Source organism: Camelina sativa, chromosome 8 (genome assembly GCF_030686135.1).
Source record: "Camelina sativa cultivar CO46 ecotype springtype chromosome 8, ASM3068613v1".
In the NCBI taxonomy this organism is placed as follows: domain Eukaryota; kingdom Viridiplantae; phylum Streptophyta; class Magnoliopsida; order Brassicales; family Brassicaceae; genus Camelina; species Camelina sativa.
In genome coordinates this window covers 23,820,879-23,834,914 of record NC_141887.1, presented here as the reverse complement: position 1 = coordinate 23,834,914, position 14,036 = coordinate 23,820,879, and the positions used below count along the sequence as shown (strand labels likewise).

The window sequence follows — 14,036 nt, the reverse complement described above, 5'->3', positions numbered from 1 at the left end:
AAAAACCTAGGCAAATTTACATACCCCAATATAATGCATTTCCAAAGCTTAGTACCTATTGTTCCTATACCCATGGGCTGAATTATACACATGCAAATCAGGCCTAATAACATGGCCTTTCAACTCAATGGCTTTGTATCTCCTAGACCAAAATCTAGGCAATAATATAACCCAACATAAACTCCTCAACATTAAGCAACTTTGATTTGTTTCCAACACAAATGTACATCTCTTCTACTATGTTTCCTTACACTTGAAGAAAGTGAACAGTAGAAACCAAGCTAGCAATAAGAAGTAAAACCTAAAACAAGAGAAGACAAAGAAAAACACAACACATAAAGAAGACGTAGATTCTTCCCAGCGATTTATCCGCCTGCATAATCCGCCTCCTCATCCTCGGCCCGCTTGTCCCTGCGAGATTGTAAGTATCCGGATATGCAAATGTATCCATCACTTGTGTTCCAAACAATCTCGTAGCTACCATTTCTCCAACCATCACCATCATTGGATCCAAAACAGCAGAGTATGATAAACTGTCTGAACTCATAACCCCTGAGACAGGGTAGTAACCTTCCTGTGGGCTATTGAATTGAACACGTTGTGATAACCGCATGTCGGCACTAGAAGGCATCTCAAGCCGGTAAACAGGTCCTAATGGTCTTCTAGGGACACTGGTTTTACCTTCTTCCTGAGTAGTACAACGGCCTCTGCCATACAAAGGAACCAAAGTAGTAGTAGACACTTTGGATTTACAAACAGGACACTGTCTATGTCTTTGGTACTCATCACTTGACGAGAAACTCTGTACATCAAGCCATTTGTGAATACAGGGCCAGCAAAAGAGGTGACCACAGAGAGTCACAACAGGCTCTTGAACCGAGTCTAAACAGATATTGCAGTCGAAATTGGAATCATCAACATTATCATCAGAAGGAGCAGAGACTGAGATAGGTTCAGGTTTCTTGCTCTTGAAACAAAATGCACCTTCTCCATAAAGTTCTCCAAGTACAGCAGCATCTTCATAAGATTGATCCAAGGCCATCGGTCAAAATCCTGAAAAACAAATGTTTGCATTAGATCAAAGATGAATGCTATGATTTCTTATAAAAAAACTTAGGTATCAATTAAGATTAACAAGTGAATCACACAAAGATAGCCTATTTTTATCCAGATGAGAATTAGGTTATTCAGAAAAGCTCAAGGGATTAATAAAAAAGTTTAAATTTTCTCGAATAACCATAAAAGTTTAAATTTTTTTGGGAAACCGACGAAATGAAGGGAAAAAAAACTCGTGATTCAACAGGAGCAGGGTTTTGGCTAATATACACTTAAAACTCGTAACTTGATCATCAAAATACCAACTTAATCAGATTTAGCTAACGAAAACAACAAATTCGATAAAAATTTAATAGCAAAGCCCCCAAGAAATACAAAAAGAGAGAAGGATTTACACAAGACTTAGGAGAAACAGAGAGACAAGAAACTCATCAGTCACACCTCAACGAAAAAAAGTTCAACACCAATTCAATATCTAAAGGTGGGAAAAGAAATAAAAACCCAAATCACAAAAAACCGAGAAATTTGCGGAATCACAGATACATATATTTACATATGTGTCTAAAACATATACGCAAAGGCACGTATATAGGAACTATGAAGAGAGAGAGAGAGAAACAGAGTTATATTTAAGGGATACGAACCAGACAATCGGCGGCGTTTGAGGGAAACCCTAAGCAACTGTGTCAATGGCTGATTTGAGCAGAGAAGAAGAAAAAAAGTAGAAAGAAGCGGAGATGAAAATAAAAAAAAATCTGGTGTTTTTTTTTTTGTAGAAGAGAGAGAGAGAGAGAGAGTAAAGAAGGAAAGAGAGAGATTCACATTTATTTATATTTGGAAAATACTTAAAATTTAAGATATTATTATTATTTAATATGCCTCGAATTCGAGACCATCATCTTCACTGACGTGGCGATGTGCAAGATTCGTCACATTTTTGTATGTGTTTTCGTTTTAGATAAACTCTCTCGTCTCTTTGTTATATAAGCCAGTATCTATCTTTTTAACTTATTTTTCGCCAAAAGGTTTTATGAGCTAGTGGTTCTTAATGTCATCATAGTATATTTCTCTTTAATTAAACACTAACATGGTTAATTATGTCAACTGTATTTTTTTTTTAATTGACACCTGCCATTAATTTAATAGTGTCAAACGTAGAGATTTTTATACTATGTTGTACCGTTCATATCCAGAACAATGTTGGATCATTATCCATAAACATATTCTTCCTTTTTTCTGAATGATCCTTTTTTAATTTTAACGTACTTGAGAAAATAGCAGATTTACTTCTTAAACTAAAACACGTCTCTATTGGTTTTTTTTTTGGAGTTTATGTAATGGTGAACTTACTATATATACACTCTTTTTATCTTTTAAGTAATTTGCTTTAGTGGAGAAAAAAACAAACCATTCCATTATGTGTAACGTTCGTGGCACAACAAATGTCATATCGCTTCTGTCTTAAGGTGCATTGCATTTACGCCAAATAAATGTTTGCACTTAGCACATTTTTTTAATTTTTTTACGTAGCACATTTTTTATTTTTATAAGGGAAGTAAAAAAAAAAACAATGTTTGTACGTTCTCTAAATTTTGTGAATGATGATACGTCGCAAATCATAAGAAAGAATGAAGAAAAGCTCACTTATACTGAACAATGGGTAATGGAAGAGAGATGACTAATTACTACTACTACTAATATTTCTTAAACTAAAAACTATATTAATATATAAATCACAGTGAGAAACGGTGATTGGGTGGAGTGAAAAAGGACTAATGAGAGGTGGAAGATGGCTCGCTTCACGTTTTGCCAAAACTTTCACAACTAACGATGGATCTCACATTAAACAAAAACCACGAGTCACGCGTTCTGTTTTGCTCTTGTGGGACTTCCTTTTTATTAATACTACAGTTATTCTACGAGTTTTAAAAATAAATTTAATTAGATGACGAATCTTGAGTTGTTTCTAATCTAATTTATATTGTGATTAGACACAAAACACAATTAACTAGTATGTCGGACTAATTCTCCTGACGCGTGGACCACTTCCTTTGTCAATTCTTCGGAAAATAAATCAATGGTGTGATTTACTTATCCATTAGTGTCGTGATACACGTTAGTTATCTAGTGCCAATCTAAAACTGTATCAGAAGTCGTCGTTATTCAACTTTCAACACGTAAACATCTTTTGGATTTTTTTTTTTTTTTTTTTGGATATCGGTCTTATATTAAATAGAGGAAAATTTACAATAGTGCCATAGGCACCTTTAAAGCTTCGAAAGGATAGCTTAAAAATACAGAGGCTGAAAAGTAGGGAGAGTAAACATGTCCTTTAGGACGAGTGAAAATGAGAGAACCATAAAGTTAGATAGGAGATAGTTTATTCTAGCTAATAAATAAACTTGTGTTTTGTATAAGTTTTGCTACAAACTAGTAATTTATATTGGGAATGTTGATTATATATGTTGAGTATAACTATAATAACATATACCATAGTAATCTGTAGTGATATTGTACATTAGAAACAATTAAAACGTGTATATATGCTACATCGAATTGATTGATATATAATGATATGATTTACACACTCGTGCTCGAAACATTCCCATTCTACTGAAATTAGACAACAATCTATAGAAGATCAATTTCAATTTGTGTTTTCATTACATGCTATTTGTTTCATAAGGATGAAAACACATGTTATCGTGTAACGTACATGAAAGTGAACAATGATATAGTTTCGTTGTGTATAATTTATTTTGTTGAGAATATAAAAAAAACTATCGGAAACATATATATATCCACCTTTCAGTGTTTTTAATGATCTAATCAAACTGCAACTTGTCTGGTATGAGAATATGGCCGACAATCAAAACCAAATGATTGGAACATTGTCCGCTTGTTAATATTAAAACATCAAATAAAGTCTTCATGTAAGTAATGTCCTTTCAAACAATCTAAGAAACTCAAGTTGGGGTTAGGTTTCGCGAAGTTGTCCGATATTGACCTTGATTTAAATATTTCACACTTGTTCTAATTTCGATCATTATATGCTTTAAGTTCCATTTGTAAAGAAAAGGTTCGTGACTTCTTAGCCGCGAAAGTTGATTCAAAGAAGAAAGGGTACCGAAAAGGCATTCATAAAGTCCAAATGACAATATTATAATGAAATGATACAAAAATAGAAGTCACGAAAATGCATTTATAAAGTACAAATGATAGTATTATATAATGAAATGATCGTCCAAACAAAGGTCACGAAAATCACCATTTTCTTGACCTTATCTTCAGCCAATATATATATATATATATATATATATATATATATAATTCTTGAATAGAGGACGGCAAGAAACATAAAGATAGACATTACCAATAGACAAGGTTTCATCCTGTTTACGATTGAAGCCTTCGTGATAATTTGGTTTTTCAAGCATAAAAACCAAATGAAGATGATTGATTATAAAACAACTCCATTAACTTATCATATCATTAAAACTCCATGAACGCATCATATATCACTTGTCTGGTTGAAACTTCTAATCTATATCCATAACAAGTAACTTCGTTTGGATGTGAATTTGGTCCTCGATCGGATCAACAACTCTAAAAACCCCCAAAATCTTGTCCTGTGGATCAGTCCAAAAAACTTCAATTCTTTTGGGTTTTATTCATTTTGTCCTAAATGTTACATCCTTATCCATAAATTGGGTACACATAAACTATGATAAATTTATTTGCGTGTGCAAAAAATGAAAGCGAGATTTCAAACGTAATTTTTTTTTGCTTGTGGATCGATAAAGAGTTTTTTTTTTCAGTTTTATATAATGTTTCTTTAGAACATGTATAACCTTTTAGCCCCTTTGCGTACATACGCACATTTGAGTATAACAGAATACAATAATCTAAATATATAATAGGCTTACGAATATGTAACAAACCTTAACGTGTGTTTATCAAAAAGGTTGCAGAACCGAAACAATCTGGTTCTCATGACCAAACAAGATCCCACCAATGTTTTTTTTTATATTGCTGTTCCATTAATCTAGTCCAAGATTGATATTTGATTTAATTATTTAGTTCCGCATCTCAAAACATCTTCGAACCGGTAAAAATCACATAAAGACATGACATCATATTATTTATCCAGGTCTAAGATGTTCAGTGATGAAGAAAGAAAGATACAGTAGAAGAAACAGATAGCTATGAAGAAAGCTGAGTTACAGAGGACAACGACACCGAGAGAGAGACAGGGAATAAGAGATCTTACAGACTCGACAGTGAAATTTCATTACAAGAACTTATCAATGCTAGATGTGAGAGTGGTTTTGGGCACAGCACCTATGATCGTATCCTTCTTCTCACCATTGACAAATATCATGATCGTAGGAATGCTTCTAACTCCGTACTGGCCTGGTGTTGTAGGAGATTCATCAGTGTTTAGTTTGTAGAACTTGATCTTCCCAGTGTACTGTTGTGCTAGATCATTAACGAGCGGGTCAATCATCTTGCAAGGTCCACACCATGGTGCCCAAAAGTCGACCAATACAGGCCCGTCTGCCTTAAGAACTAGAGAATCCCATGTCGAGTCAGTGACCACTGGAACTGCAAGGATCAATAACCCACATCAACAAGTTATAACTAAACCATTTGAATTCATGAATGCAAGCAAAAGAAATTAGCCAAGATAGAAGAATAACACAACAGACAGCTGACCCATTTATACATCTTCAGCCAAATCGGTATGTTGTTTCTAATCTATACTATAGTAATCCAAAAGAGAAAGGTTCTCTAAAGCATTCCAGTGAAGAATAATGCTTCATGTTTTCACCAGAAATGAGAAGAGCAATGAATGAGTTTGTAGTTCTCTACAATGATACCAATGAGTAGCAGTGTAGCAGACATCCCTGCTAATCTCAGTTAAACACATTATTATCATAGATTAAGGAGTCTAAAGTCTTAGAAAAGCAAACAAACAAAAATGGCTATCTATCTGCTGGTAAACAGATCCAAAGAATGAAGATATATTTACTCTAAAGCAAAAAAATCCCCACATTGCTACCACATGAGCGAAATAAATGCTTCTTGTCACAATGTGTATATGATCCAACCAATGGAGTAGTTAGCCAACCTAACTTTTATGTTGTTCTACTTAAAAAGAGAAGAGATCCTAAAACGCAACCTTCTTTCGATTTTTTCACGCAACTGGCATGAATCATTCACTCATTTAACAGAAACCTCAATTTCAGCAGAAAAATTCTCAAACGCATACTCCTCCTAAATCCTAACCAAAACTCTTCTTCTTCCTCCAGATTCAGTAATCTGGAAACTAATCACAAGTTTTTAAAAAAAAGCTAAGATTACAAATTACTAATTCGAACAATCATCAACACAAAAATCAGCAGTTCATAAAGAAACAACCAAAAATCCATAAACAAGCAACGAATCGAGTGAGAGAGAGAGAGAGAGAGAGAGAAAAAACATACTATCGGTAGTAGTTTCCTGAGCTTCACAAACGACGGCTCTCCGTACTCTAGAAACCCTAGGATGATGAATCGAGGTCAACGAAGACGGAGAGAGAGAAAGACGGGTTCTGAGACCTGATGATTCCGGTAAGACGGCGAACATCCGGCGAGAAGAGAGAGAAGCCGATGGTGGTGGTGAGGATACGATTTTGGAATCGGAACGGAGAGAAATCGGTGGACGAGAGGTACAAGTGAAAGCAGCCATGGCTTTAGATAGAGAAGAAGAAGAAGAAGAAGTACGAGAGAGAGAGAAATCCCAAGTGTAAAAAATAATATCCGAACAGAAAAGAAAAAAAAAGAAAAAGATAACGAAAACTAATGGAAGAGAAAAGTTACGAGTACAACTACAAACACTGATAGCTAGATTTTTTTTTTTTTATATATATACACACTTTGAAAACAAACAGATACTGCTTTCGTTTTTCAATTCTTTTTTCTAGGAAAAAAAAAAAAGTGTAAAAAAATTAATACGGTTGGGTAAGATCGTAAAAAACAATAAAAAACTGTAAGCCTGGAAATGTTTTTGCGATACACATTATTGGGCTTATATTAGGCCCATTTAAAACAAGTATGGTTGATTATCCTCAAAATCATATTGTTTATCTAAATTAAATGGATGGTAATTAAAAATAGGATTTGTTAGTAAATTAGTACATTTTGGAAACTTAATTAGAAAACTAATACATTTACTACTTAAAATTAGAAAAATAGGGTATTGTGTAATAGAGAGTTTGTGAGATAGGAAAAATGGTGGGGCATAGGTTTGGTGAGAAAATTACAAAAATGGGTATGTGTATGGGTAACAAATAAAACTTTTTTTTTCCTCCAATCATAATTATTCAAATAATTGTTAATATAATCTATTTTTGGAAAACTTCTTAGGTACAAAAAAAATACATTTTTTTTCTTTACAATATGATATGAATTTTATTTAATAATTTTTAAATATATTATATAAATCTTTTGTATCCGTACACCTTAGTATGTGTACAGATGTCTATACACATTATTATGTGTATAGATGTCTGTACACATTATTAACTTTACAGATGTAATTTGTATAAAAATATTGTAGTACAAGTATATGTACAGACATTTGAAACCTTAAGAATTAAACAAATTTTATTTGTACACTTAATAATGTGTAGAGACATATGTACACTTAATAGTGTGTACAGACATCTTTACACTTAATAGTGTGTACATACATCTTTACACTTAATTAGGTGTACGGAACTAAAATTTGTAAAAATATTTAATATTATCAAATAAAATCACCAAACAAAATGCATATTCAATTATAAAGAAAAAAACATAGAATTTTTTATTTCTATAAAAATTTAGAATTTTTTTTAATTAGTCAGCATTTTTTTTTTTAGATTATATGGAACATATAATAAAAAAAGAAAAAAATTAAAACGAAAATAAAATTAAAAGACTCAATGACATGTGTTATAAATATTAAATGTTGATGAGGGTTGGAAAGTCTTGTGAACAGTAGAAAACAATAAAAATTGTGGAATTTGCTAATTATAAATAATGATTGTACTATTTTTATAATTATGTTTTGAAAACTATCTATTTTGCCAAATATTTCTTAAAAATATGGTAATTGTGTTGCAACCGTGATGAATGGAATGTTAATTTGGAGGCGCTGGTCCTAACGACAAGCGATGGACAAGAATCAAAAGTTTGTAGTCACTGATTTATTCAATGATGCGTTTTTTAGCAACAAAGTTTCAGCGATTGAACATATCATAGCGATCATAATCGACAATATTAAGTTAATAACAACTACTAAACAACAAACTTATTAGTCGTTTGTATTAGTACTGGTAAACTAAAATTTAAGTTTATGATGGTGTGGTCTCGAATCTCTAAACATTTTAGATATTTTTTTTGTTGTTGTTTTAGTTGTCCTATTAATAACTTTTGCAAAAAAAAAAAATATTGTCCAACGTTTGTGTTAATTCCCCATTGGGCGTCGCTTGCTTATGATCTTCATATTTGACAGCTAAATCGTGGTAGATGATGGTTCAATCAAAACAAAACAAAAAGGTGAAAACGACACAAAATTAAACTAGTTTCTATAATTGGATTAAATTCTAAACGTAGGAAAATGTTCAATTTCTTCTCTTCATGTGAAAACACTTTTGATAGGTCACCCACTTCAAGACACACATATACTTCGATAAACTCATATAAAGTCATACAACAAAACTCTAATTTTGCTTTTCACTGACTTTTGCTATTTAAAGCAATGTTAGATCAATAGTCAGAAAGAAAGAAGATTAAAAATATAAACGTTAAAATAATTTTGTTTTAAAACGAATAAACGATCAAAAGGACTTGTTGTTGGTAACACTATCAGTACTGTATATACTGTTGACAAGAAAATCAATACAAATATCGACTATATTCAAAAAGCAATGTCAACTTTAATACGATCCCCCAGCAGACAAAACACACCGAAGATACACCTATAAGTTAGGACAACGGCTCAATGAAAAAATGATACTGTATTTGTTTCTTCTATGATGTCATCGTTCATGCATCTAATGACAATATTAGAAACTACAACATTTGTGTATTTCGACAGCTGTTTTACATCTTTCTTTCGAACCTATGGTTAGAATCAACTGTTAAATTGTCCAAAAATTTCCTATCAACTAAATATTATTCAAAAATAAACACACAAATACACACAAAAATGTAAAACCAAATGAAATGGATTACATAAGAAAAACCAGAATCCATGCGGGTTCGATAATAGACAGTTAAATTTTCTTCCTTTTGTTTCATGGAACACTCAGTTTCATGGACAAAAAAAAGGAAAAATAATATTACAACTAACATTGAAGAAAATAATATTGTATATATAGCAAATAATATATGACAAAATACATAGTCGTTTTACCATGACATCAGTTTTGGATTTTCTATATACATTCTGTCATTATGTGCGGTTGAAACTTAAATACATTTTTCTAATGAAACAAAAAAAATTTACAGATTTTGTTTTGTTGCACCACATGTCATAAAGAGAACAAACAGAAAAGATGGTCGTGTGTTGAAAAATCGGACGGTGACGGTGAAGATAGTTGAAAAATCTCAACTAACAACACTTCCCATTCAATTGATATATATATCGTTGATTACCCAACTCGTTTATTTATTGAGTTTATGTATTTGTTGTGTTCTCACACTTCTCTCCGATGTTTTTCTCTTCTTACATTTTCTTCTGTTCCTCATAAAAAATAATAATTGAAAACTAAATTGATTGGCTGATCGATGGTGAAGTTGACAAAGAGAATAGGAGGGCTTGTGCTGCGATTGGCAGCGTTTGGTGCGGCTCTTGCCGCCTTGATCGTTATGGTCACTAGCCGCGAGAGAGCTTCCTTCTTCGCTGTCTCTCTCGAAGCTAAATATACGGATATGGCCGCGTTTAAGTATGTACACAATTTTTTTCATATTTTGTTCATGTGTTTTTGTGTTCATCTGTTATACTTAAATCTTATGGTGAGTTATGTGAATATGTTATAACTGGCTAAGACATGTTTGGCAGGTATTTTGTGATCGCAAACGCTGTCGTCAGTGTTTACAGCTTTCTAGTTCTGTTTCTTCCAAAGGAGAGTTTGCTTTGGAAATTCGTCGTCGTCTTGGATTTGGTAAATAGTACTTTCTATTTCTTTTAGTTCTCTTCTCTGCATGCATTGAGATTCTTTGCTACTAATAAAGTGATGTTGTGATATCTGGTTAATGTGTAGATATTAACAACTGATTTACCTTGAAATAATTCTAAACCCTTCCTTGAGTATTCATCTCATACCAACCACATTATGTATTTGCAACAAATATGCAATGAAACTAGCTAGCCAGTATTTCTGAAATTTTCACATAAATTTGCAGCTTTTACGTAGTATTACTATTTTCTCGTTTTAGTAAGTTTTTTTTATATGGTGTAGTCCAAGAATTGAAGATTACGATATTACTAACGTTTTTATTATAGCTATAAGTTTTTATTGTATTGGCTTTTAGTTCAACTTTTGTTAAATGCTCACCTGACTTTAAATAACTCAAAAACTTATATACAGTGTCAGTACTCGATCGAAGTTGAGAACCCAACGATTTTATTATTAACTAAGAAAATTATGCGGTGAAGTGTTATGAACAAATCACAGCAGCTTGAACACAAAACGACTATAGTAGATGGGGACTGATTGTCTAAGTTATATGTTTTCATTCGAAAATATCAATATATGGTTGGTTGTGTTTAGAAGAATCTTTGAGTGGAAAGTTAAAACACTTGAATGCACACCTAATTCGTATTCGTGTCTTAGTAACAAGTTTTCTTATCGTTTGTTAGGTGAAGATTAGCTAAAACATGAATGTGTTTACTTTTAGTATTAGTTGTTATATTAACTTTTTTTCTTTCCGTCATTATAAGGTGATGACAATGCTACTGACGTCAAGCTTATCGGCGGCACTAGCGGTGGCACAAGTGGGAAAGAAGGGAAACGCAAACGCAGGTTGGCTTCCCATTTGCGGTCAAGTTCCAAAGTTCTGCGATCAGGTCACCGGAGCTCTAATCGCCGGTTTTGTCGCACTCGTCCTCTACGTCCTCTTACTCTTGTATTCTCTCCACTCCGTCGTCGACCCTTTTCTCCTTCAGAAATCTTGAATCTAACTTTTCCCTTTTTGTGTGTATCGATCAAATTTTATATATAGACGCGCGCATAGCTTAAACTTTGCTCAATGTCGATGTGAGACGTAGTTCGTGTGTTGTGTTTGTATAATTTCTTTTTATGTGTCGAAATTTTCATGGCTTTGTAATTCCTTTTCTACGGATTATATGGAACACTAGTGTATATATATATAAGTACCATCTCAAAATCTTAGCTAGATAGATTATCGTTTGATTATTCGTATGGTTACCAAGCGTATATGACCTTTTTCTACGGATTATATGGAACACTAATATATATAAGTACCACCTCAAAATCTTAGCCAGATAGATTAATTATCGTTTGATTATTCGTATGGTTACCAAGCCTATACGACCTTAAGTAAACATATATTTTTAGCTAGAAAAAACATTTTCTAATTTGTATAAATGTGTCATTATAGTTGAAGGAACATAAATAAGTGTTAGCTGAAAATACACATAAAGAGACGAGTGAAGCTATATCTACGTGAGATGTGTTTTTCCAAATTATTTTAGCTAGAGAGATTAATTATCGTTTGATTATTCGTATGGTTACCAAAAGCGTATACTAATTCTCGAAATATCTCATATTTCAAATCGCAAACCGGCCTGGTTTTAGTTTTCTTCTCGGTCAAAGTCAAATACAAACCGGCTTATATTAAATGGACATTTGTTTTCTGGTTACAGTGTTCTAAAACGCGGTATGCGCTTGCTACGCGGTAAACAAACGTCTAGCGCCTAGCCGTATATGCGGGTACCTAAGCAGAATCTATGTGAATTATATATTTTAGATATATAAATATATATTTATATAAAAATAACATTTATATATATATGATGAAAACTTATACACTTTAATTTTAGAAAAACATAAAACAAAAAGATAGTATCAAATATTATATTCAATCAACTCTTATCTATCAAAATAGTTTAGAATCTATAATAATCTCACATTTTAAACAAAAAAAACATAATCCATTCAAAAACTTGTAAAATTGACAAAATGTAAGTTTATACTTACTTTGGAACAAAATTAAATTTTATAAGTTTAGACTTTAGAAGCTAACTATAATATTTTTTTGAAACAAAAATATTATTTAAAAAAAATATTTAATTACAGTATTTTTTTACCATTTTAGTTAATACACCGCCTAGAATCCGTACAGACGTCCGCCTAGACCGCATAATGTCCGCCGAAACGCTATTAGACGTCCGAATTATATAAAATCGCCTAAAGTACCGTATAGCTAAAAATTCGAAATATCCGATCACCGCATAGCATATAACCGCCGCCTAGACACCTAGCCGCATTTTAGAACACAACAAAACCCGGAGAGCTTTATATATCATCGGGAAATTTAAGGTTAAAGTTGCTCTAAATCGTGTGCATCTTCTAATGCTGTGCAAGCACATGCGACCATTTGTTGTGTGTCAGAACAAAAAGGAAGATTCCACCTTATGGATTATAATCCCACATGCCTATTATTTTAAAAACATACAATTACAGTCCGAGAAGAGCATTATAATAAATCAAAATTAAATAGAAGATGACTAGATTCACTTGATTGTTTTTAATACTGCTTTTGTCATTTGACTAGTCAGGATCCAGAATAAAATCAACAAAATATCTATTTGTTTTGGAACCATAAAAAAACGGTAGGAGACAGACTAGGAGCAATCTTTTATGAAGGATGGTACGATAAATATTTGACGGTTTGGTCATATTTTCAAAACACGTCAACTTGTTTGTATCAGTGAGAATTTATAAGCTGGGATAAAATATTCGAGAATGGGACATTCTATCCTTTTAATGACAAATCGACAATTATTATGAAATGGGGAGAAAAGTTAATAGAAAACGAGAGGGAAATGGGGAGAGGAGTAGAGGACCCATGTGAATCCAATTTAATTTTAAAAACTTTAAAGCAAATACATGAAATTTATTTATTTTTAGGGTTCTTGATTTAGCGTCCAAAGCGGTCGCATGCAAATCGCCGTTGTTCAGCGATTTTTCCTGTTTATGAAATAAAACGCTCCACTTGGATTTTTTTTTGTTTTTTTTCAACCCACTTTGTATTAATAACAAATATCGCTTAGCCCGAATTTTATTTTATGATTTTCATAGATTATTATTTTCCTTTTTTGCATATTCTTGTATTATCCTCAAGGTTAGGTTTGAAATCTCAAGAGAAGTTTTAATTTTGGAGTTGGAACTTAAAAGAGAATTAAGGTCTTTTGTATATGAACGTTTTAATTTTGTATATGAACGTTTAGATATGGCTTTTGCTTTTACGTGTAAATTAGCACATATTGACTAGGTGATTAAGCGATTCTTAATTACATATATCTTGACTAATCACGAACTTTTTACACAATTACAATTCTATTATAAGATTTACGAACGTTACAAAATCTGTGTGTTTTTACGTCAATTATTTATTAATATTACAAACGACAATTTATTAAACATCTAACAACGATCAAGAAATTATTTTACCCCATTAATAAACATTCCAATCTGTAAAGCATTAAATTCAGAGCAAAAGGCTATGATGATATTCGGAGATCCAAGATTATAAATTAATTTCAGATTTTCAATCCACATTAATGTCTTTCTTTATTTTTGCTGACTTTTTTTTTCCTTTTCTATTCTTAACTTATATAGTAAGGAAACGAGAAAGGTTGAATGAATATAAAAGAAATTTCCTAACCATTTAAAACTTCGAAATTGTACTATTATCCAATTATCA

At 32.2% G+C, this 14,036-nt stretch overlaps 3 protein-coding genes across 3 annotated transcripts; 1 reads left to right on the top strand and 2 right to left on the bottom strand.

Moving 5' to 3' along the window:
- Positions 1–167: 167 nt before the first annotated feature.
- LOC104707732 (E3 ubiquitin-protein ligase RMA1) lies at positions 168–2,030 on the bottom strand. Its single transcript, XM_010424154.2, has 2 exons — positions 1,701–2,030; positions 168–1,053 (listed from the first exon to the last, which is right to left on the bottom strand). The coding sequence occupies exon 2, from the start codon at positions 1,040–1,042 to the stop codon at positions 302–304; it is 741 nt and encodes a 246-aa protein (XP_010422456.2). The 5' UTR covers positions 1,043–1,053; positions 1,701–2,030; the 3' UTR covers positions 168–301.
- Positions 2,031–5,171: 3,141 nt separating this feature from the next.
- Positions 5,172–7,151, bottom strand: LOC104707731 (thioredoxin M2, chloroplastic). Its single transcript, XM_010424152.3, has 2 exons — positions 6,543–7,151; positions 5,172–5,661 (listed from the first exon to the last, which is right to left on the bottom strand). The coding sequence occupies exons 1-2, from the start codon at positions 6,784–6,786 to the stop codon at positions 5,348–5,350; spliced, it is 558 nt and encodes a 185-aa protein (XP_010422454.2). The 5' UTR covers positions 6,787–7,151; the 3' UTR covers positions 5,172–5,347.
- Positions 7,152–9,556: 2,405 nt separating this feature from the next.
- LOC104707730 (CASP-like protein 1C1) lies at positions 9,557–11,483 on the top strand. The gene is made up of 3 exons (XM_010424151.2): positions 9,557–10,030; positions 10,147–10,249; positions 11,029–11,483. Exons 1-3 carry the CDS (start codon positions 9,873–9,875, stop codon positions 11,260–11,262), a joined length of 495 nt encoding a protein of 164 aa, XP_010422453.1. The 5' UTR covers positions 9,557–9,872; the 3' UTR covers positions 11,263–11,483.
- Positions 11,484–14,036: the final 2,553 nt, after the last annotated feature.

Bases quoted from the DNA above. Each gene is read 5' to 3' on its own strand.
- LOC104707732 (XM_010424154.2), bottom strand. From the start codon at position 1,042: ATGGCCTTGGATCAATCTTATGAAGATGCTGCTGTACTTGGAGAACTT.
- LOC104707731 (XM_010424152.3), bottom strand. From the start codon at position 6,786: ATGGCTGCTTTCACTTGTACCTCTCGTCCACCGATTTCTCTCCGTTCC. The intron at 5,662-6,542 runs GTATGTTTTTTC...TGATCCTTGCAG, and splicing joins TCAGGAAACTACTACCGATA to TTCCAGTGGTCACTGACTCG.
- LOC104707730 (XM_010424151.2), top strand. From the start codon at position 9,873: ATGGTGAAGTTGACAAAGAGAATAGGAGGGCTTGTGCTGCGATTGGCA. The intron at 10,031-10,146 runs GTATGTACACAA...CATGTTTGGCAG, and splicing joins ACGGATATGGCCGCGTTTAA to GTATTTTGTGATCGCAAACG. The intron at 10,250-11,028 runs GTAAATAGTACT...CGTCATTATAAG, and splicing joins TCGTCGTCGTCTTGGATTTG to GTGATGACAATGCTACTGAC.